Below are 25279 nucleotides of genomic sequence, written 5' to 3' on the forward strand. Positions count from 1 at the left end.
CCTTCCATTGCATACTTACATGCTCATTGCATTGCACTTAGCTTTGCTTTATTTATTTTTCAGTTTTACTTTTTGTTTTTTAGAGCAACTCATGACTCACCTTTGTGCTTGTAGATTTTGATATTTTTTGTAGGGTTTTATATTTTAGTGTAGGGCTAACATATATGCTTGCACCAGTCCTTCTTGAGCTAGAGACAAGCGATGCATGCCGTTCCTTTCATGGTTCATCTACTTGGAGTTTTGCTCTTCTACTAGCATGGAGGCTTCCTCTCCCGTGGTGGATCATGCAGTATCTCTCTTGATGCTATTATGGCAGTGTCTTTTATCCTTGCTTTTCTAGTCAAGATACTTCATCATTTTCATCCACATGGTTCTCGGCACCATACGAAGACTGACATCCTTAGACTCCTCTTCTTTCTATGGCCTTGACATCTAGGTTGAGAGGGGGTTCCTACCCTTCTTGGTATTCTATAGGTTTCGGCACTTCTCTTTGATATCGGCTTTTCCCCCTGTTGTACCTTTCCCTATGCATTGCATGATTTCATCATCTTTGTACTGGGGCACTTGGGCAAGTGATTTCCATTGGTAGATTACACCAGTATCCTTCTTCCCATGATACTTCATCACCTTTCCCTCGTCATCGACATCCTCAAGTAGTTAGGTATGCTTGTACCTTTTTGTGAAATGTTGGGTGTACCATGTCTTTTGGGTCCATGTTACTTAATCGGCCGTCATCTCCTAAAATTAACTTTCCATTAAAAAAAAAAGATTCAATGTGTTTCCATCTGCCTTTGTAGAGCTTGGTAGGCCATTGGGTAGTCGACGTGAATCCTTTGTTCGATGCCTTGGTTTCTTTGGGGTGGGATGCCTTGGGATAAACATTGCCGGCCTTTACTTTTAGGCTCGGTTTTGGGAGTGAGAGGGGATGTTGAACTAAATCATGCTTTAAAGTTGAATAGCACTTTTAAAAAGCCCCAAAACACACTTATTAAATGAAGAATGCAAATTTGGGGAGCAGTTTGAGAAAGTTTCAGTGGTCCCCCAAAAACTCTAATTTTTTGGGGCACCCTTTAACATCTACAAATAGATAGGCTGCCCAGTTTTCAGCCTCGTCATTTTGTGAAGGTTTCTCACTCTACCGTGCAGATTTCAGCCGTCAGCCACCTACCATCTGTTGTCTAGCCATCATCGACTATAGCCCATCATTATCCAGAACTCACCGGCTTGTTTTCAGCAATTGCCTTGCTGTTTGGAGGTCTCCATCTATTGCGTCATCATAGCACTTGATCAGTTTGCGTTTTCAGCATTTGAGCGCTGCTGCCATTTGTCTCATTGGGCGATTGTTGGAGTAGCTATGTCTTTGTTGTCCGGCAAGTTGTCTACATCAGCAAACACCTCTCTTGCTATCACCGGAGAGTTCTTTGCCTCGGGTGATTGGTTTTCAGCCTTCCTTTGATGACACATTATTGCATTTACTAGATTTCAGCTTCTGACTGTTGTGTTTTGGTGACCAGCTTGCTGTCCTTCATTATTCAGCACTCTCTCATCTCCAACTAGTGGTCACAACACTTGGGGTCCATCTTCGGTGGATGTCACTCTTCGCTACATTGCTTTGCCCTTGGGCATTTTGTACACTTTTATATTCATTTACATCATTCATTCACTTCAGAGTTTCTTCTCTCTGTATTTGAGTTTTGCATTTGGGTTTAAGTTTTTCTCGTCTTTGTTTGAGTCTTGGTTGTACATGTTGTGTTTCCTCATTGCAAACCCTAGCATATTTTTACACATACTAATCACACATCTTTCATTTAGCTTTACTTTTTTGTTTTCTTTTGCTTTCGCACATCTCTTTACTAACCTTTGTTTTGCTGATTCTGATCTCTATTGCAGAGTTTTTGTATTTCAGTGTAGGTCTAACATACAGGTTTGTACGAGTTCTTCCTTGGTTGGAGACATGGGCTACCTACTATTCCTTTTACGGTTTCATCTTAGGAGATTTGCTCTACCAACATGGAGGCTTTCCTTCCCAAGACAAATCATGTAGTGTCTCTCTTGATGCTATCCTGGTGGTGGCTTCTACCTTGCTCTTTCTATTGAGGTATTTCATCTTTATCTTCATCTATCATCATGGTTCTTGGTACCACACAAAGGAGGACATTAGGCTCCTCTTCCTCTTTCGATAGTGACATCCAAGGTTGAGAGAGGATTCCTACCTAATATCCTTTCATGGTATTATTCATTATTCGACACTTGTTTTTGAGATCAGCCTCCCTTTCTTGTTGTACCTTCTTCTTTGCATGGCATGGTTTTATCATCTTTGTGAAGGGCTCTTGGGCAAGTGAACAATTTCGGTGCAAGGGACATTGCACTTGCTGCATGCGCATTCTTATCATGTAGCATTACTCTATTGTGCAGAGCCCACTTGGGTAGATCTTGAGCTATCTTCACCGGCGGTTCTTCACTATCTTACCACTATAGTATATCTCATCATTCTTGATTACCCTTTCCCTCGTCGTTGACACCCTCAAGATGTGTTGCATGATGCATCAAACCATCCTATCTCATTCTCCCTACCGAGTGTAGTTACTTAATAGGCCCCAAACCATTGCTTCTCATCATCCCCTCCCCTCTCCCTCGCCGCCGCCTTCCCCCCTCCCAACCCACCCAAAAAAAAGGAAAAAGGAAAAAAAAGAAAGTTGAATGTATTTTCAATCTACCTTTGCAAGACTTGGTAGGCTATTGGGTGGCCAATGAGCACCCTTTGTTCAATGCCTTGTCCTCTTGGGGGTGACTACTTGAACTCCCTGGTAAGATAACCATTGCCTTTGTAGTCTTGGTAGGTCATTGGGCAATCGACATGCACCCTTTATCCGATGCCTTGCTTGCTTTGGGATGGGATACCTTGGGATAAAAATGATTTTGAGCTTTTCTTCTAGTTCCTTCTTGGTTTCGGTTTTGGGCTTGAGAGGGGGTGCTAAGCGAAGAATTCATTACATATTGACTAGCTCTTTAAAACATGCCCAAAATAGTAAGTTACCAAAAGTTTCATTAAATAGGGAGTGGTTCTAGAGAGTTTCTATCTCCCACATGCAAAACCCTAATTTGGGAGGATCCTTCCATGTCTTTAAATAGACAAATTGCCCACCATTCAGCCCTATCCTTGTCTTGCAGGTATCAGCCCCCATCAGCTCTCTTTCACTAGTTATCCATCCCCCAACGATTGCTGCTATTTGGCCTATAGTTGTCGCCCAACCTCCCATTGTTGTTGATGATTAGCTTCCATCATCTACATCATGTCGTTTTTGTGTTTTCAGCACTTTTCTTCATCAGTCTTTGCTCCGATTAGTGGTTACTACATTCGGGATCCATCTCTAGTGGATGACACACATTGACACCTTCGTTAGCCTACTCTCATGAGAGCCATCAACTGGTGGACAGCCTTGACTTCATCCCCAAATAGGAGCTTCATATAAGAGTGCTGGTGGAATGTGTGTCAAAGAGCTAAAGCTTTGTTCGAGTTTCTTGGAATTGTGTATGTGCACTTTGGTTCTCCATGGCTCCTAATGCTGCATAACCTTAGTTCAATCTATCCTTAGTTGCTCTCCTCATAGTAAATCTCGGCCCTGCAAAAGTAATCCCCAAATGGATGTGTCTTTGAACCTGTTCTATTGTCTCCCCACCGTATGTAAATTGAGGCAATGATCGCCTAATACATTGGGTGGTGCTAAACACCATCACCTTGGTCTTCCCAAGGTTCATTGTGAGATCTCTCTGTTGGCAAAAGGTGTGTAGTGCATCTAGGTAGCATTGCAGCTCCTTTAGGGTGTTTGAGATGAGCACAATATCATCTACATATAGTAGTACAAGTATCATCTAGATCCCCAAGGCTAGTTCTTCTTGTTAGCTTGCCGTTTTGTTAGTTTGTCATCTCTTGGTTGTGAGCTCTATTAGAGTCCAATGGGGACATTGGAGCTCTGACTGGTTTTGCCCATTCAGTTTGTTTGTATTTCTTTTTCAGTGAGTGTCAAGTGTGTTCACATTGTACTTTAGACAATTTTCCAACTGTTGCAGTGGTCAAGCAGCTTGGATATTTGTGATCAGGTCAGGTCAGCCTTTTTCATACTTGCAGCAGATTCAGGTCGGCCAGATTTGATGATTTGCTTCTATTTATAGCAGCCAATGTGAGGCAGACCGTTCATTTCAGTTTTCTGCAGGTTATGCACACTTTGACATTAGACTCCCCTGTCTCAAGTACTGCCTTTATCATCAGCCTAATCTGGTGCCTTCATTGATGCTTTGGGCTGCATAAGTGAAGGACTGATCAGTTCACTTTTGTATTCAGCATTCATTTCAGATTCAGTGCAGATTATCACTTCATTCTGTTCTCTTCTTGCTACTTCTCTCTCCTCTTTCTTCTCTGTGTTTGTGTTTCTCTTTTGTTGCAATCTCACATGGTGTCATTGCCTAAGTGAGGATGCAGAGGCTTCCACAAGAGGTGACCACATCTAGATTGCTGTTTGGAGCAGATTTGTCGGGGAGAACGCGATCTTGCTGCTGTTTTCAGGTCTTCTACCAAGCTTGTAGGACATCTACAATCTTCCTTTACACAGTGTAGCTGATTTTCCCTCCGTTTGGGCATCTTGATACCAAAACACAAATTTTCTAGTGTGTTGGCAGGTCTATTATAGAGATGGAGTACCACCGGTTCAATGCATTTGATGACTCCGATGAGGAAACTATCCTTTCCTCTTAAGGATAGGGGTTCTCACTAGTTAGAATGTCCTGAAGAGTGACATGAAGAATGGAGATCTGAGCCTTGTTCCAAAACAGAACATCATTTTGACATGTCTCAAAGATTAGAGTGGCTTGTCCAATGTTCCACAAGTTCTGGGAATCTAAGACACATCTATAGACAGCAGTGAAGGAAGAAATGACATGGATATATGCCTTCTTGTCGTACAACATGGATATGGTCTAGGGTAGTTAATATACTTAGGCTAAGTAATTATTGGGTTAATGGTTGGACTAATATGTTTATGGTGGTAGGTTAGTAGATATGTAAATTAGTAGATTATGAGCAATAGCAACAGCAGTAGTAGTAGCAATACTAGGAACAGGAGCAAGAGTTGGAGTAGAAGTAGGAGTAGTAGTACTAGCTTACATTAGCAGCAACAACAACAACAATAGTAGCAGCAGCAGCAGCAGGTGGGTTTAGTAGGCTAATAGCTAGGTTTAGTGGCGTTTGTAAGCAGTAACTCTGTAGGTTAGTAGATTAGTGGTAGTACTCATAGAAGGTTAAGGATTTTTATGGCATTTGTGGATGGTCACTTGTTGAGTAACTAAATGCATTGTGGGCACCACTTTTAAAGGCACTTATGCTTGCCTTGAAAAAATTGCTCATATGTTATGATGGTCTCTTGTTATGTGGACCCAAATGAATCATGCACATGTGAATTTTCAATGCAAATATGGAAACTTTATATGGAAGCTTGGGCAACGAGCAAACCTTTTTACTGTTAAAAGCTAAAAGTTTTTAGCTTTTGCCTTTAGTGTATTGAAAATTGAGTTTTGTTTCTTACATTTGGCATTTGGTAAAATTGTGTTCTTTCTATTTTCTTTGGTTTTGATTACGATTTACTCCATTTCATCCGTATTAACAGGCATTGGATGGCAACTTGATGCCCTTGCATCAAGCACATTACTTGGTCGGAGGGCTACCATAGCATGGAAGGTCCATCTCACATGTAATGCAATATGTGATCTCAGCTGAAGTTTGAGGGTAGCATCTTTCTTGAGTATTGGGTCTTATTCCCTTCACTTTGAGTTGTGTTATAGAGAACTCACATTTTTAGCGGACCTTGTGCTTAGATAGCAATTTTCTTGAATGAGTCTCTATGACAACAATACAGGATATGGCTAGAATAGTAGGCCGAAGTAAAGATTTTGTAATGTTTTGTAGAACCTTAGAAGAGTGTTTACAAGTTGATGAATAATGTTTGGTATCATCTTTCGTATTTTAGGCCTATGCAAAGGCCTCATATTGATGAGTGAGTGTACCTTTGATTTTGAATGTCCCTCTCTCCCAATTACATCCTTAGAGATCTGAATGGATGCCAGTAGCATTGATCATAGCCTTGGGTCATAAAGTGACATATTGTGTGAATGCACTAGGGGGAATGTAGGGTTTGGGCAATTGAGTCCTATTTATAGGACTAAATGCCCATTGTGCACATCATTGTGTGATCACCATTCTTGGACTTTAGGCTTATTGGCCAACACATTTGCACATTGGGATGGTGTGATCTGGTATCCCATACTGCCAGCTTGCACTAGTGCAAATACACTAGGATCACTTCAGGGTTAAGGCAGCTTAGTCCTATTTATAGGACTGAAGGCCTATTGTGCATTTGACCTGTTGGGGCTGACACATTGGCACATTAGATGGTGTGGGCAGATGGTATGGGACATGAGCTGTTGGGACTTGGTTGTGACCTGATATGCTATTGGCACCCATCTGGATGTCAAAGAACAAAACAACCCGCAACACACCAACAACGGTGCCCCCCCCACCAAAAAAAAAAGCAACATTGATGTATTTCCATTTGCCATAGCTTTGTCTTTCACAGTATTGCACTCTGATTTCAATGCAACAGTGGAGATCTCTTTACTCATTTTCATAAACAATCTTTCCTTGTAATGCTTGCAGGTGGCGGATGAATTGGTGGCAGAATTTACCAATGGTGAAAATCTTCTGGTTTCACCTGATCAGGTACCTTACATGGATATGTCATATTCTCTCGAAATGAGAAACCACCCAGCTAATTGCTAAGTTTGGAACTTTTTGGCTTTCAGCAACAATATGATGAGAAAAATATCCGGCGAAGGGTTTATGATGCCTTAAATGTGCTTATGGCTATGGATATAATTGCAAAAGAGAAAAAGGAAATACAATGGAAAGGCCTTCCAAGCACAGAGGTTGATGATATTGAGCCATTGAAGGTCAGGGTTAAGTTTTCATGGTCGCTTTTGACAATGTGTGGGGTGCCAAAAATCCCTCTCTGAATTGTCTTTCAACATACTGCACAGGTTGAACATATGCAAGTGAGAGGGAGAATCGAAAAGAAGGCAGCATATTTAAGGGACCTAGAGGAGCAGGTAGCGTCTGATTGATATTTCATTAAAGCATTAGACCTTCTGCTTGTTTTTGATTTTGATCTTTATTGACATAAGTACTTTTTTTGGTTCCATTGGTTGTGAAGATTGTGGGAATTCAGAATCTAATCGAGCGGAATGAAAGTCTGTTTCAAGGAACGGGGAGTGTGCCTGTTAATGGTGTAGCTCTTCCTTTCATCCTTGTGCAAGTATGTTATCTATCCTTTGTTGCATGGGTTTCATTATGTAAGAAACTGCAACCATGATTTCAAGGACCTGAATGCTTTTGTAACTTCTCCTAAGACTTCATATTGGAAGCAGAATTGCAAGATACAATGGCCAAAAGTACGAGGATGTTGATGAGAAGCTCTCCCACAAGGAACAAGTGTCAAAATGAACAAAGAACAATGGACTAGTGCTACCTACATAGGCATCCAACATGTAGAATTTAGGATGGTCATAATAACCAAAAAAATGTCCTAAACCTAAATCCCTACAGGGGAACACTATAATAGGGTTCACACATAGGTTATGACCATGTGAGATATGCCAGCTACCATTGGAGAGACAGTTGGAGTAGTTTTGCAGCAAGAATGACATTCTATGAAGGAGTCTTGGTTAAGTTTGTGAGAGTGTGCAATGGAAAGGAATGGAAACAGAGAGAGATTGCAAGAAAAGAAGAATGAAATCTGCATTGAACAAGAAAGAATGCTGATACAAACGGGAAAGCAGGAGATTGATTAGTCCATACAAGCAGCCCACAACGTGAGGGCACCACATCAGGCTGATGACGATGGTAGCACCAAGCACGAGGAGATGGAGCATGAGAGTGAGCACCTGCCAAGGAGGATAGAAGACTGGAGAGGATGAATGACTGCCTAGTGGAGCTGGCTATAAATAGTCATAAAAGCCCAAAACTGGCTGACCTGCACCTTTAGATGCAATACATGCTGGCTGACCAGCTGTAAATGCTGGTTGCACTGGAAAAAATGTCAAAAAATACCGAAGGGCTACAAAAATTTCCCGAATGGCAAGAACAATGTCTAGCAGACAGAGGCAGATTGGGAAACATAAAAATTGACCTAGAAGTGCACACAGGAAGCCGACAATTGAATGAAATGCATAGAAAGGCATGCTCAAACAGAGCTGCCTCCTCCATCAAAACACATGACAAACATGTCATAGAGCTCCTAATGTCCTCGTCTAACTCAAACTGAGGCTCACATGCAAGAGATAACAAGGCATGACAATCATGACTACTAACACCCCACCTTTGAGATCCTGGATGTGTTGGAAAGACAAAGAAGAAACAGATCCTAGGGTGGCAAGAGAAATGTCAATGTCGAGGAAGTTCGTCTATGTAAGCTACCGATAAAGAAGCTCCTCGTGATCTCAAAAAACCCCCTATGAAACACTAGGGGCCAAGAAATCCACAACCGCATCACCAATATCGTCCGCCTTTGAAAGCGATGCGGGATAAAAGGGAACTACCGAAGGAGAGGGTGGGGGGATGGGAAGAAACCTACGGGATAGATGGTGCACAAGCGAGAATGGGTGTAGCAATAGACTATCAAGGAGGACCATGCATCGTAGAAAGGGGATGGAACCTATAAAGTTCTCTCCTGCCAACCTGTTGATGAGATAGCTCTTGTAAAAGAATCCTCAATAACAACAGCATGCTTGGTGAAAATCACACAGGTGTCAAACTATGTAAGGCTATAAACAAAGAGGAGGGTAAAGCCCAAGTCTGGAACAAATAGGGCTTTCGAAAAGGAGCACATCGCGTGGTCAGATAATAATGGCAAAGTGCCAACACCACAAATAGGCACCGATACAATGTCACCAATAGTCATTGAACCCTTTGATGGACGAACATCTTGTAACAAATCACCTCATGGATTCATATGATGCAAAGCACCATTGTCCACCAACCAAGGCTACTCAAAAGACTTGATAACCAAGCTCCTTCTCCAAAGCATGGATATGAAGGAACACTGACTCATGGGTAACAATGGGTGTAAAAAAGTAGAGGGCTCTGATGTAGATCCACCCTTTGCTCTCGGATGAAGGTAAGGGTACTTCTTTCAGCATTTCTCCTCAGGATGTATCCTCTTTCCACAATGTGGGCACTTTGACTGGTTCTTTGCCTTTGACTTCTTCTTTTTTTCTCCTCCCAAACTTGCAATAAAGGCTTCAGTGGAGTCTGATCACAATGACCGCCTTGAGGCGCTTATTATGCTCCAAGACAAGGGGTAATAACTTGAAACTCCTCCCAAAGAAGTGTCTCACGGATCCTCCATGTGATAAGGCTAGTGTAGCAAACATCGAACCAAGGAGAGGACAACTGAGTCAAAAGGATCATAGCCATGTCTTCAAAAGATATCCATCCGACCAAGAGAGACAAGCTCACCCCTCATGTCCTCCATCTTAGTGTTTTGCTCCTTCATGGAGCAGGAGTCATCAATATTGAGCATCTGTAACTTCTTCTCAGAGACGCAAGGTTGCTCCACACGTCTGTTGCAGTCTTCAATCTACAAACATAAACAAGGATAGAATCCTACAAACTCAAAAAGAGAAAGGATCGGGCCCTAGAATTCAGCCAATCCCATAAGGCTATGCAATCCATAGATGTACCATTTGTGGGATCCTCCTTGGGATAAGGGATAGGTGTTGGGAATAAAGGGCCATTGTGCCTTTCATATGTGCACGGGTGTGAACACACCCTTAGCACATTGTACTTTCATACATATATCTATCTAAAACCTAAAGTGGTACACTTGTCATTGTACCGAAAAAAAACGTGTTCACTCTCTACTCTGCTCACTCGCACTCTCTCTGTCTCCCTCATTGAGCGTAAGGTCTGTCTACCTCTATCTCCGTGCCTAATCTATTCCTTCAAATTGGTATCAGAGCATAAGGTGCTGCAGACGATCGTCAGTCAGGCTGAGGCAGTCGTGAGCTACAGAAAGCGGACAGGCTATGGAGAGTGTGCGAGTTCCAGGCTCCAACTGTGCGCCAAGGCTCGGGCGAATGTGGCAGAACGGTAGACGCGCTGCCTTGAGGTGGTAGTGAGGCCACGCGTCAACGGGTGAATGTGGCGGAACAGTAGACGCGCTGCCTTGAGGTGGCAGTGAGGCCACTCGTCATCGGGCGAGCGTGACGGGACCAACAGGACAGGCCTGACGGGGTGTGCGACGCCAATAGGCAAGGACAGGCTTGACGGGGCACGCGACGCATGACTGGACCAGCGGGACAGGCCTGACGGGTCAACGGATCCTTCATCCAATTTTTTTTTATAAAATCTTTAATAAAAAAAAAAAACTCCTCTCCTCCGGGCATTTGTGTGCGCAAGCACAATGTGCAGATTTGTGCAAAATTGAGCTAGAGATTTGGGGCTTTTCCCATATTTGGGGAATTCAATGTAGGACAAGCAAATCTGTCTCAGAAATTGGAATTTGTGACATTTTGTCCCTGACATTTGGGGCTTTTAATGTACATGTGCAATTTGGGCTGAAATTAACTCAATTTCTCAACATTGAGGCACATTGGATCCTGTGCAATTTGGGGCTTTTGCGATTTGGGCAAAATTTGAGCAACATTTGGTCATTTTATGTACATGCAGGTTGAATTCCGCAAAATTTGGACATCAACACTTGGTGAAATTTGGGGGTTTTACTGAAATTACTTTATTTTGGCAAAATTGGACAGTCCTATGCATGACAAAGGAAATGCAGATGTGTGTTTGATGCTTTTGAGCACAAAATTTTGGGGCTTTTGACGGTGCGTGTCAAATTTTATGCCCGTGGGTACATGTACAACAGAAATTGCAGCTGAAATTTTGGGATTTCTCATGTAATGTGATGCACATGCCCTTTGGAACAGCTGTAATCAGTTGGATAATGCTGTAGCACTTGGTTTGGTGCTTCTGAAAACTGAATTACAGATCTGAAATCTGTACTTCTGCGTGGTCATTTATCGCTGATTGGTACTTGTTTGTACCTTGGTCACTTGGGTGACAATTTGGGCCTGCATTTACTGGTTTTTTGGTCACTTTTGAGCTGAAAACCATGGCTGGCAGCAATGAAAGCAGTAATTTGATGCATATAAAGAAGCTTGAAGGCGCACATAATTTTGCAATGTGGCAAAAAACAGTGCTACAATATCCTCTTACAAAAGAAGCAGGCAAAGCCGATCAAAACTAAAGGGGCAAAGCCTGCGGACATGGATCAGGACGATAGGGATGAGTTGAATGAGCTTGCACGCTCAACCATAGAGCTATCGATTTCTGATACCTTGCTCTTTAACATTGAAGGTTTGGATTCTGCATATGCTATATGGACTAGACTGGAAGAACTGTATGCACAGAAGAGCGCTGCAAGTAAAGTGTATTGGCTGAAAAAGCTTATGGATTTGTGTATGAAAGAAGGTATAGCAATGTCTACTCACTTGAGTGAGTTTAACTCCATTTTCAGCCAGCTAGTTGCCTTGAAGTTCATGATTGATGAGGAATTTAAGGCTACTTTCTTGCTTTGCACTCTACTAGAGAGTTGGGATACATTCAGGATTGCTATGAGCAATTCTAATGTGATCCTCTTGTACGCTGATGTAGAGAGTGCTCTACTAATGGAAGAGATGAATCGGCAGAACAATGCATCCAGTAAGTCTTCCAGTGCTTTGCATACTAGGGGCAGATCATAGCAAAAGGGCAAAGAGGATGGCAAGGGACACAGTAAATCACATGGCAAAGATGTTGAATGCCATCATTGTGGCAAGAAGGGTCACTTTAAACGTGACTGCTACAAATGGAAGAAAGAGAAAGAGAAAGGCAAGAAGACAGATGATTACAAGGAAGAGAAGAATGACATTTAGCCTAAGAAAAGCAGTGTAAAAATTGAAGAGGTGAATGTAGTCACTCATGACAGTGACAGTGGAAGTGATGTACTCTTTGTCTCTTCACGTTTTGGTACACATGCTCTACTTGCAGATACAGATGATGACATGCATACCTGGATTCTTGATTCAGGTGCTTCCTTTCATGTCACCCCTCATTGTGAGTAGTTTTTTGCATATACAAGGGGTCGACATGGTGTTGTCCATCTTGGGGACAACTATGCATGTGAGATTGCATGTATTGGGAGTGTGCAGTAACAATTTCAATATGGCTGTCTTTACACTTCAGCATGTACAGCATGTACCTCAGCTCAAGAAGAGCTTGATCAGCACAGGGCAGCTAGATGATGATGGTTTTCATACCACCTTTGGTGATGGAAAATGGAAGATCTGTAAGGGATCTAGGATTATTGCCAGAGGTTGCAAGAGTGATACGTTGTATCCACTTCATGTATCTAGTGTGCGTGACCATGTTGTTGCCATAACCGAGCAGCCAAGTGTTTCTTTGTGGCATGGCCGGTTGGGACACATGAGTCAAACATGAATGAAAGTGCTTTCTCATTTGGGTTACTTGCCTTGTCTTCATTATGCTGATTTTAAGTACTGTGATCATTGTATTTATGGCAAACATACACAGACTTCTCACAAAAATTTTCTTTCTTTGAAATCTTCTCCTCTAGAGTTAGTACATTCGGATGTATGTCAAATGCCAAGATTATCTTTAGGGGAAAAGAAATATTTTGTCACATTTGTCGATGATGCTACACGGAAAGTGTGGGTTTATCCTATTCGTAGCAAGGATGAAGTGCTTGACAAGCTTAAAAAATTCTTGGTATTGGCTGAAAATCAGACAGATAAGACACTTAAGTGTCTTCGCTCTGACAATGGGTGGGGAATATGTGTCCAAAGCCTTTCAGGCATTTTGTAATAGCAAAGGGATAAAGAGGGAGCTCACTGCCCCTCATAATCCACCCCAAAATGGAGTTGCAGAGTGTATGAATCGGACCATGTAGGATAAGGTCCATACGATGCTGTCTCATGCTGCATTACCCCATGGTTTTTGGGCAAAGGCTATTATGACAGCCGTTCACTTGATTAATCGGTCACAAAACAGGTCTTTGGGAGGGGGAGTTTCCCAAGAAGTGTGGTCGGGCAAACCACCTTCATATGCTCATCTGAAAGTGTTTGGCTGCGAGGCTTTTGTGCACATTCATAAAGAAAAACGCAGCAAACTTGAGCCAAAGTCCTGTAAATGCATTTTTCTAGGAAATGGTGACGAGGGTGAAATGGGGTATAAATTGTGGGATCCCGAGAAAAGGAAAATAGTACGCATCAATGACGTTATCTTCCGGGAAGATCACATGCACAAACAACCCGAAAAGACTGAGTAGGTCCGTAGGGTTGTATTCCGGGAAGAAATACCTTTTGGACAGCAAAATGTGCCCACTGTACAACAGCAAATACCTGCTGTAAATGGACCTATAAATGCAGAAAATAATGCTGGAAATGATCAGCCAGCTATTGCCCATGAAAATGAGCCATTACATGTGCAGGAATAGCCAGGACAACAAGCTGTTAATGCTGATTTGCAGGCTGAAATGCCAGGACAATATGCTGAAAATGGAAATTTGCAGAAACAGCCAGCAAACAATGACCATTGGGTTAGGAGATCATCTAGAGCTACTAGACAACCTGGCAGATTTGTTCCTGATGCAATTAATGTGACTCAGTATGTCATGTTGATAGACTGTGGTAAACCGTCTTGCTTCAAGGAAGCAATGGACAGACAGGACAACAAGAAATGGTATAAAGCCATGCTGTAAATGAAGGTCACTTCTGGTTCCTCACCAAAGTACAAAGCAAGATTGATTGCAAAGGGGTACAAATAGGAGCATGGAATTGACTTTGATGAGATTTTCTCTCCTGTAGTCAAGATGACTACATTGAGAACCATTTTGGGCTTGGTTGCAGTTGAGGATATGGAGCTCATACAGATGGATGTAAAGACTGCGTTTTTACATGGTGATCTACATGAAGACATATATATGCAGCAGCCTGAAGGGTTTGTTGAAAAAGGGAAATAACAAATGGTATGTAAACTCAAAAGGAGCTTGTATAGGTTGAAACAAGCACCAAGAGAATGGTATCATAAGTTTGATACATTCATGCAATTCCAAGGCTTTCATAGAAGTCAAGTGAATCACTACTTGTATACCAAGAAGGCAGTAGATGGCAACCTGATTATCTTGGTTTTATATGTTGATGACATGCTGATTGTTGGTAGGGATACTCATGCCTTGGATTCATTGAAGCAAAGTCTTCATGGCAACTTTGACATGAAGGATCTGGGTGATGCAAATCACATTCTTGGCATGCGAATACTCAAAGATAGATCTAAAGGTTTACTTTATCTATCTCAGTAGGGAGTATATCTCCAAAGTTTTGCAGCGTTTCAATATGGAGGGGGGGAAAACAATTGGGGTTCCATTTCCTCCATATGTGAAACTCAGTGTAGAGGACAGCCCTACATCTGATGATGAGAAGGCTGAAATGGCGAAGATACCATATGCTTTAGTTGTTGGCAGTTTGATGTATGCTACGGTTGCTATACGTCCTGACATTGCTTTTGCAGTGGAAGTGGTTAGCAGATACATGGCAACCCTTAGCAAGAAGCATTGGGATGCAGTGAAAGGTATTATGAGATACCTTAAAGGCACAAAGGAGTTGTGCATCTACTTTGGAAAGCAGAAGGCATCTGTTGTTGGCCTTACCAATGCAGACTATGCTGGTTGTGCGGACTGCAGGAAGTCCACTTTTGGGTATGTGTTTACTTTCACAGGAGGAGCGGTCTCTTGGATCTCCAGGCTACAAAAGTGTGTTGCATTGTCTACTACAGAGGCAGAGTATGTAGCTGCCACTGAGGCATACAAGGAGACTTTATGGCTTTCACGTCTGATGGGAGAGCTTAACATCACAGAGTTACCTGTTCTCCATTGTGATAGTCAAAGTGCTATCATACTAGTACGGAATCCTGTCTTTCATGCAAAGACAAAGCACATATAGGTGAAGTATCACTTCATTAGAGATGTACTTGATAGCAAGAGCATTGAGCTTGTCAAAGTGCATATAGATGATAATCCTGCAAACCTTCTCACGAAGGGTCTTCCAGCAGAGTGGTTTGCTCATTGCCGACAGATGATGGGAGTTGGATAGATATATTTATTTCAGCTTTATACATACTTAGACCTAGCTTATTCTTTTCTCCTCTTAAGGCACATTGCCTTTAGGTAGGAGGTTGTTGGGAATAAAGGGCCATCGTGCCTTTCATATATGCACGGGTGTGAACACACCCTTAGCACATTGTACTTTCATACATATATCTATCTAAAACTTGAAGTGGTACAGTCGTCATTGTACCGAAAAAAAATGTGTTCACTCTCTACTCTGCTCACTCGCACTCTCTCTGTCTCCCTCATTGAGCGTAAGGTCTGTCTACCTCTATCTCCGTGCCTGATCTATTCCTTCAATAGGTTCAGAAACAAGCTCCCAAAGATCGAAGGAGTCCACAACACACTCCACCTTACAAGACCATAGAGAGCAATTAGAGCTGTCCAACCGGTCCTCTTTGGGCAGCGAAGGAAGTATGGATACCTGAATAGAGGGTGCTAAAGGTTCATCTTCACTTTGGATGGAGCCTTCTATGAAAGATGGATAGGAGGAGGATAGATATGAATAGAAGAGCCCTCCCTCCGATGATACTCACAATAAGAATCATGCTTCCGCTCAAAGAGTGTTGAGAATGATGATCCCCATTTGAGTTATCAGAGCTTGAAAATGAAAAAGGCGTCTTTCTCTTCTACAGTCGCCCACCCAAAAAATAAATTAAATTGTGTTTGGCTATAGACAGCCTCGAAACAAAAGGAATCAACTACAAGATACCAACATCTTGATGTAGAAGGTCCACCTGAGGGGAGAAGATTGTCACTTGCACACAGAAGGATGCAAAGGCACAAATCGCTAATGAAGATGTTGTCGCCTGCTCCATAAATGTCGCATTTGACTATGAAGGACTATTGCCACATACCAAAGGGCTGCATTTTATGCAAAACGCTAGTAGAGATGTGTTGCCTAATGCCTAGAAACAGTTGGCTACACTTGGATGATGTCACCTGGCCTCCTTATGAAGTCACAATCCACCAACTATCGGCGCCTAACCGTAGATGATATCGCCCACACACAGAAGCTGGTATTTTTAGCAAACGCAAGGCTGAATCATTGTTTTTCAGATGTGGATGGTCTTCGCTACAAGAATCAGAACCTCTGTCTCTATCTCAAACAATGGTAGCATGCTCTAATACCATGTGAGAGTACGCAATGGAAAGGAATAGAAACACAAAGAAAAAGGAACAAAGAGAGACTGCAAAAAAAGAAGAATGAAATCTGCATTGAACAAGAAAGAATGTTTATACAAACCAGAAAGCAGAAGGAGATTGATCAGTCCATGCACGCAGCCCGTAGCATCAATGAGGGCACCCGATCAGGCTGATGATGATGGCAGCACCAAGCACGGAGGAGACGGAGTGTCAGAGTGTGCACTTGCCAAGTGGGGAGATTGCATATAAATAGCCATAAAACCCCAAAACTGGCCAACCTTCAAGTGTAGGTGCAATAAATGCTGGCCGATCAGCATTTAATGCCGATTGCAATAGAAAAAAAATAAAAAAAACATCGGAAGGCCACAAGAAATCCCAAATGGCATGAACAATGTTCGGCAAGTAGAGGCAGACTCGGAAAAGAAAAAATTGACCCAAAAATGCACATAAGAAGCTGACAACTGAAGGAAATGCATAGAAAGGCATGCTCAAATAGAGCTGCCTCCTCCATCAAAACGCATGACAGACATGTCAAAGCTCCTAAATGTCCTCATCTAACTCAGAATGAGGTTCACAAGCAAGAGATGACAAGGCATGACAATCATGACTGCTAACAAAAGTTATGACAAGATTTGAGTAACTTGTTCATAGTGTGGAGCATCAAAGGAGACTAGAATACATCCTAGGAGGTTTGGGGGAGAGCGTTTATAATAGTGTTCAAAGACACTTAAAGCAAACAATAGTGGCTCGGCTATGGAGACACATAATCAAGGATCAGGACAATGGGCAGGACAACATGTGGTGTAAAAGGAGGACAAAAAGGGAGAATATCTATGTGTGAGAGGGCCCAACTAAACCGCCCTTGCTGTCCCAAAGCATCCTTGAGAAGGGGAAACTTCCCCATTCTACTATCCCCTTGTCCTGTTCGTGACAAGGGATCCCCTCAATTTGGGACATGCGCTGTTCGTGACAAGGGATCCCCTTGTCCTGTTCGTGACAAGGGATCCCCTCAATTTGGGACATGCCCTGAGACAGTTCGAAGAATATTGGAACAGGCCCATCCCCCTATTACTCTGGACTCGGATGCAATTGCAAGAGTCACTGAGAGACAACCAACTTGTAACTATAAGGACACCTAAGTGGATAATTTCTCATAGTAAATTACAAGTAAAAAGCAAAATAGATAAACATGTCCCACCTGCTCTCTGTTACTACAGACTTGGCGCAGTTCATCAGTCACTGAAAGACGACTTGTAACTATAAGGACAGCCAGGGGGATGATTTCTCATCGTAGTAAATCACAAGTCCAAAGCAATTTAGAATCGAGACTACTCAAGGACTCAATAGACTGCAGGATGTCACAGATGTGAGCCTATCTCAAGCATTGACAATATGCACATTTTGGACAGAATGCATACAGTTGGGACAGCCAGATGTGAACATACAGTCAAGGAGTCACACTCACCAATTTGGACAAGAATTACTCTTTAGAGTTCAACAAACCTGTCTGTTTTTAAATAATGCATGGTTTCAATCCCAAAAGGGCCAATTTTAGTATCGAACCTATGGTTTCTATACCAACACTGTGATATACCCAATGTGAAGTCTTAGGAGAAGTTACATTACTTTCCAATCAGGATGGTTTCGTATGTTTAGTATGATATGTTCAGTACATGGATATGTACGGTATGGAACATTCACAAAAAGTTTAAGAATCAAATACATTGTTTTGTATGTTCAATAAAAGAATACAAATAAAAAATATGTTCATTAAAAAATATGGGAGAGGGAGAGGAGAGGAAGAGAAGGTGAGGGAAAGGGATACAGAGAGGAAGTGGAATAGGGAGAGGGAGAGCAAGTGATGGAGCTTGAATGGAGACTTGAGCTCAAGAGAGGGGAGATTAAAGAAGATGAGAGGCTAATTTGTGTGATGAGAGGGGGGGTGCCCTTTTACGAGGGCTGAGGTGAGGGAGAAGAGTCAAGATAAGAACTTAGAAAGTTTGAACTTTGAAATGTGAAAGAGTAGATGAGATTTGAAAGAAGGGTGAAGTCACAAGTTTGAAGTTACAACAGCAAAAAAAGGGCCATTTTTTCAACAGAAAAAAGGCACCAAGAGCCACTTTGAAATGGTCGTTTTTTTCAAAACAGTTCAAACGCACAAAGCCTGTGCAGTACCATATGCGAACGGAATGCAACCCTCATATCTACTCAAATTTGTTCATTGCTTTCATGCCTTTGTTTGGAGCTTTCCCATCATGCATGTTTCACACATTCAGATGCAGTATCATGCATATTAGAAATGGTGTAAGAGCAAGAGGTGCCTTCTAGCAAAGATGTATGGACTTCAGTGAAGAGGAATGCAGCTGTATTTCAGCTTATAGCTGCTAGGGAGATTTGCCTTTGCTATGGTTGTACTTCCCTGTACTATGATAACACTGTCTATTGTTGGAAACACCAATTGCAACCCTTTGCTGTTGTTACAACTACACTTTTATTGGCATTTCATGTTAATAAATGGATTGCATAAGTAAAATGTTGGGTAAAATATAGACTTGGACTGTCAAAGTAATACAATTGGCAACTGAAGGTGTCTCCTTTTTTTAATGTTTGTTTGCTGCCACAGCTGGAGATGAGAAATGTGCTTTTTGGGTTAATTTTATGTGAATTCAATGCTGAGATGAACATTTAGTGTTAAATGTTACTATGCTGGCTTTTTCAAAATTGAAAGACTGTCATCTTTCAGTTCTTTCATCTTATTGGAAATCTATATCAATAAAGCTGTTCCCCCCTTTTAGTAAGCTCTCAAAATTTCACTCAAGAAGCCTACAATGTCATTTTGTTTGTGAGTGCAATGTCGAAATTGTTTCACACTTCAATTTGTGTTATGTAAATTTTGAAGTCACCTGTGGGATTGTCTTGGTCTCATGCTTTGTGCAGACAAGGCCACATGCGACTGTTGAGGTTGAAATTTCTGAGGATATGCAGTTGGTTCACTTTGACTTCAACAGGTAAGTCTTTTTAGCACTACCAAAATGATGGTAAATTCGGGTTAATTTCTAGAAACTCTATTTTATTAGCCTAAATATCCTCAGTGTAGGACAGTCCTACTAAATCATTCTTGGATTTCATTTTCTTGCTGAAAATGAAAAATCTACTCAATCAAGTTAAGAAGTGCACTAATAAGATCATTCAACCATATGCTTAGCTTCATCTCCTTCATTCTATCTGTGCCTACGTTCAACCTTCTTGACATTGAATATCATGTTCTTTTAAGTTCATTCGTAATATGCTCATCTTTTAAGCTGTCTAATTTCTACTTATGAAGCAAGCATTCTAAAAATTATGGGTGTCCTTTTTGTGTGCAGCACTCCCTTTGAACTCCATGATGATGCGTATGTCTTAAAGGCAATGAAATTCTGTGATAATGCAAGTGCTGCAACCCCTGATACAGCTGGACCTGGTCTGCAGTCTGAGTTTCTGAATTCTACATTTGAAGAGGATGGCACAGTGGCATTTTCCCAGCGCAATATGCACTATCCTTCTCCATCTAAAGGTTCTGTGAATCAATATCAGCTAGGATGTCTACCAAGCAAAACCTCAGGATCTTTACCGCTTCCTGGAATACTGAAGGCTCGAGTGAAGCCTGAGAGCCATCCTTAAGAGGTATTCCAGATACTTGAACCTTCAATAGGTATCCTTGAGATATGCTTCGTTATCCTGTTGTTATCTGTCTAAAAATCTCTTGCTCAGCTAGCTGACATCCAAAGTAAACTTAGCCTTGCTAAGTGACCATGGATGTTATGAAGCATGATGCTTTTTGGCTAGCTTATTTCCTCTCTGGGTGTAGTCACGGAGTGAGAGATGTGCTGATATTACAAGCATGCCAATGACATTTGTACAGTATTTAGACTTACTATGTGCTTCTGGCACCCATTTGTTATTGGAGGGGGGTTTTGGTTGTGTGAGCGAAAATTTGTAATTTATTGATATTATACACAAAAGAGCCTTCATCAATAGCACCTCTTTGGACCAATTCAGTATACTTTTGCACCCTTAGTAAGTTTCAGTCTCCCAATTCTCTGCTCTTCCTACGCAAACAATTCCTGTCTGAATTTTAGCTTTTGTAGTTGTACATGACGGGGCAAAAGTTCAAACTTCAGATTAAATCTATTGAGCTTAAAATTTCTGAGGGACTAGTTTCTATTTGTTTTGAATCCAAGATGATCAAAGTTGGCATATATGCACTTGCTTTAATTTATTATCAGTTGTAAGGCATGCACAATGTATGCTGCTCCATTGGAGATTGACAAGTGTATTAATCTGTTAAGCATGCAACGTTGATAATTGTATAAGAAAGTGTCTTCTGGGATCATGATAATTCTAATATGAAAAGGGGATGCTGAATGGTCATCTTCTGTAACTACTCAAAGAATACATGACTTACAAAAGAATGCTCATAAAATGAAACGACAGAAAACTGAACTAAGTGGATCAGTAATGAAATGAAAGACAAGATTCAAGTCTTGTGACTTGAGGTCCAGGGCCATTCAAGGTGCTGAATGAAGATGGATCGGATCAGCAGAGCTGAGCCAGTATAAGCTAACAGCCGTTGCTTGAAGCTGAACGATGCGGATCAGATGTGGGTAGACAGAAAGATTTGACACCGATGATAAGTTGTGGGCAGGCAAGGTACTCGAACATAGCCATTTCAGGCAGTGAGTGTTGAGATGGCTGCACATGATAATATGGCAAGGTTGGGTTAGCAGCAATAGCATTTCTCAGGCTGCAAAAATCAGCTGTAGGCAAGAAGATGGTGACTCCAGTGGCTGCCATTGATTGTGGCAGCAGAGGCACTGCATGAAAGTGCTAAGCTTGATGATGTCAAGGCAGTAGGAAAGTTGCTGAAGGTGAGGAGCAACATCACTCTCCAAGGCTGTCTGTGGGAAAGGCTGAATGTGGAAATGCACTTGTGGCAGGGTGTTAACAGTTGGCGATGATGGTAAAGAGTAATGCTGGTGATGGAAGCTTCAACTACAAGTTCCCTTGGTGCCAATAAATAGGACTTAAAAGCCATAGATTCTCCTTTATAAGATTTGCAATCTATGTTTTGGGATGTATTAGAGAATTAGGTTGTCAATAGGTTGAGTTTTGACAGCCCAAATCTCGTGGACCAACAACCCTCCCCCAGACCCAAAACAAGAATGAGTAATTGACAAGCCTGGATTCCCTCTTTTTTCACACCCAACTGATCCCACCACAAAGAGCGTTAACATGTCAAACAAAGGGTGCCACCAAGAGTTGTAGATCAAAGAGCTTGCGTCTTGATCTTCTCAGGTTTCTACTTTGGGCTGCAATGATGCCATAAAGATACATGTGGGATGTCAACCAACTAAAACATGGTCAAGAGATTCAGATACAAATAAAGGATAGAGGTTGTCAACCTTGGCATCTCAAGCAAAGATAAGACTCCAACAAGTAATCTTTCATACAGAACCATCGAAAGATACATAATAGCATGCGTCATCCAACTATCTAGCAAATAGATGGCTTTTGGTCAAAGCTAGTACATGATATATATTATGCAGTGTAAAAGTGCTACTTGAAGGAAACTACAATTGTACATCCCCAATGCCAATAATATCCAATGCCAAGTCATTTTCTAGTCTCACACCTTAAACTATCTAATAACTTAGCCCAAGTTAGTTGCATAATAAGACAATTGCATATGTAAACTCGAGAAAATTAATTCAAAAGACAAGATTTAGAGTTTCTTATAGGAAAATTGGCTTAGAAAAGTTTTACAAAAGAGTCTCACGAATAGATAATGATTTTTTCCTACATTATTTCCATTTCGTCGTTAGCTTTCATCATCATTGCTATCATTATCACCACCACCAATTATACTCATTATTGCCTCCATGCCATAAGCCATGTTTCCAAACTTCCCCATAGCTTTCATCATCATTGCTATCATTATCACCACCACCACCAATTATACTCATTATTGCCTCCATGCCATAAGCCATGTTTCCAAGCTTCCCCATCAGGTGGTGTGGGCTATGATTATCACCACCACCAATTATACTCATTATTGCCTCCATGCCATAAGCCATGTTTCCAAACTTCCCCATAGCTTTCATCATCATTGCTATCATTATCACCACCACCACCAATTATACTCATTATTGCCTCCATGCTATAAGCCATGTTTCCAAACTTCCCCATCGGGTGGTGTGGGCTATGATTATCACCACCACCAATTATACTCATTATTGCCTCCATGCCATAAGCCATGTTTCCAAACTTCCCCATAGCTTTCATCATCATTGCTATCATTATCACCACCACCAATTATACTCATTATTGCCTCCATGCCATAAGCCATGTTTCTAAACTTCCCCATCGGGTGGTGTGGGCACCAAATGGAGGTAGGGTGGGAAATGAAACTTCTTCTCAACTATCAAGGGGGATATCTTTCTCTCTCTCATTGTGTTAGGAGCCATTAGGCGGGGTGGTCAACAAATGGTGAGGTGGGGTAGCTTTGGAACTAATTGTCTTTGCTAGTTGCAAGCATCTGTCCATCTCCCTTGGTGCAAGATGTACACTATTATTTGGATTTTGAGGAGCATTCATTCTCAGTTTGCATGGGTAACTTTTAAAAGAAGCTCTTAAGGAGAGATTCCTTCTTTTGACTTTGTATTTGCTCTTGCATTGTTGTTAAAAGCCCTTGGAATCAAATTTTACATTAGTATTTTCACACATTTCTTTCCCTTATTTCTTGCAAGCAAGAGCCCATCTTTTTTAGGGAATCCCAAACATGTAAACCATCTAAGTTTGGTACGCTTCATGATGCATTTAGGTTTATTGGTGATGGAAACAATGGCATGCTACGATATTGCAATTGGATATATGTTGAGCAAGAATCAATTGCTTTGTTATAGTCATATAGCCATGGAAGTAAGTCAATGAAGCTATTGGAGAGCTTCGAAAAGCTCTATTGGTTTCCAATTGCCACAAAGGCAATTGGAAGGCCTTGAAATGTATGTTTTAGATCTTCGGAGGCACAACAATAACCCATCCATGCTTTTATTTCATGAATGATAGGGCCTCTTGGTGGGTTGCTTAGACACAAGGAACCTATTAGAAACTTTGTTAAGAGACAAAGCGAAGGGTAGTGCAAAAGTAGGTATCCATAAAGGAAAGTAGAAGCAAGGTAACCATTAGGGCAAAAAACACTTCAAAAAATACACTTGTTAGTCACAGGATTAAGAAAAGGGCTAAAGAGAGTTTGTCACGTGTGCAAGAATATGGTATTCTTGTTTCCTCCTTTTTGGAGATAGTAGAGTCTACTTCGTGATTTTTTCCTTTTTAGCCAAACTCTTTAAAGTTTGACATGTTTTGGTAGTCGTTAAGTTTTTATTTACTTTTAGAATCTAACAAACAATACGATAAATATGTTGTGAGGTTAATAATGATTTTTTTGAAAATTGAGAGTTTTTTTGTGCCCAATACATTTTCATTATTTTTTAATATTCATTTTTAGTTCATTCGCCTTTCTCGGTCAACTTCTTTCTCTACGACTTTAATCTAAGTATGGCATCTAGAAGGTGTCCTTTTTTTTTAGTAAACTTCTACACTATTTATAGCCAAGGAGTTGACAGAAATTGGGAGCCAAAAAACTTTTGCATAAACGATTGGGTTACCATGCTGTCCTCTTGTAAGGGCTCTCACAAGGTGAAAATAAGAAAACGAGAGGATATAAAACATCACTAGAAGAGATGTATCATTGCTTTCAAAATTATGTATGAAGGGTGGTTTATCAAAGTGCAACATGTTTACATGGCCAAGGATATGCACTTGCTTCCAAACTAACATGTTTTTTAACAAACATATTGTAAGTCTTAAGTTGATAACATATGTGATATTTTTTTCATTTAAGCAAGTACTAATAAGTCCATGATGGCTAGAAGGATCTCAAGAATACACCTGTTATGGTTCATTCCCTTGCATATCTTTATGGTATGCTTTAAAATAATAAATTTACAAAGGGCAAAGGTATCTTGGCTAAGTAGAAATTTAGCATAAGAGGAATTAGACAATATTATAGGAAGGCTTTGAAAATCTAGAGAGTATGACCATAAGGGCAATACCATGAGTTATATTGTATATTTCCAATTCTTGTCTTTGTGTTATAACATCGTACGGCAAACTCTTGCTTTAGGCTTCGATTATAAGAGATACAAACTTAAACTAAGCATTTGGATTCCCTTGGATTCTAATATAGATTGCATACCTTTCAACTTAAGGCACAAGTTTAAATTAGATATATGTGGTCTTACGGATGTAAGAGATACCTTGGAGCTACTAGACAGTACATCCCTTGGATATAAGTTTGAAGTCAATGGTAAAATAATTAGAAAAAGACTTGAATGCTCTTTCTCTTGTATGAGCTGCTTGCCTTCCATGATTGTAAATTTTTAGCTATAAATATGAAAATAATTAATACATTTTGAGCTATAAATAGTTGAATGCTCTTCCTCTTGTATGAGCTACTTGCCTTCCATAATTGTAAATTTTAAGCTATAAATATAAAAATATTTAATACATTTACATATGATAAAAAGTTTTTCATTGAATTAAGAATTACAAAATTAAAGGAAAAATATACAAGGATACAAAATAACAATGGAGATTCCTCCTACTTTTTGTTTGTATCTATTTATATTCTTTTGATATTATAACTTCTTCATCACTTTTTACAAAGACCTCTAGTCTCCTTATAGTGGCTTTTTTCTTTGGTTGTTGGAAGAATTTAACTTTGATAGGGATCCTCTTCTCTTCAGGCTAAAGAGGAGATGGATGAG

General features: G+C 40.9%; 1 protein-coding gene across 4 annotated transcripts in view; it reads left to right on the plus strand.

The window, feature by feature from the left end:
• The window catches only part of DPB (Transcription factor DP), a 63870-nt gene extending 43283 nt beyond the window's left edge, over window positions 1-20587 (plus strand). For 2 of the 4 annotated variants that reach the window (XM_087687667.1, XM_087687669.1), the window contains exons 6-11: window positions 6707-6769; window positions 6853-6999; window positions 7087-7155; window positions 7260-7361; window positions 19353-19423; window positions 19781-20587. In XM_087687667.1, coding sequence (XP_087543793.1) covers window positions 6707-6769; window positions 6853-6999; window positions 7087-7155; window positions 7260-7361; window positions 19353-19423; window positions 19781-20075 — 747 coding nt within the window. In that variant the 3' untranslated portion in view covers window positions 20076-20587. The remainder of the gene's footprint in view (window positions 1-6706; window positions 6770-6852; window positions 7000-7086; window positions 7156-7259; window positions 7362-19352; window positions 19424-19780) is intronic. The other 2 variants (XM_087687670.1, XM_087687668.1) reach the window with 1 other exon arrangement.
• The last annotated feature ends 4692 nt before the right edge of the window (window positions 20588-25279 follow it).

Source organism: Lygodium microphyllum, chromosome 11, assembly GCF_053477565.2.
Source record: "Lygodium microphyllum isolate KBCC chromosome 11, Lygodium_microphyllum_v1.1.10, whole genome shotgun sequence".
Classification (NCBI taxonomy): domain Eukaryota; kingdom Viridiplantae; phylum Streptophyta; class Polypodiopsida; order Schizaeales; family Lygodiaceae; genus Lygodium; species Lygodium microphyllum.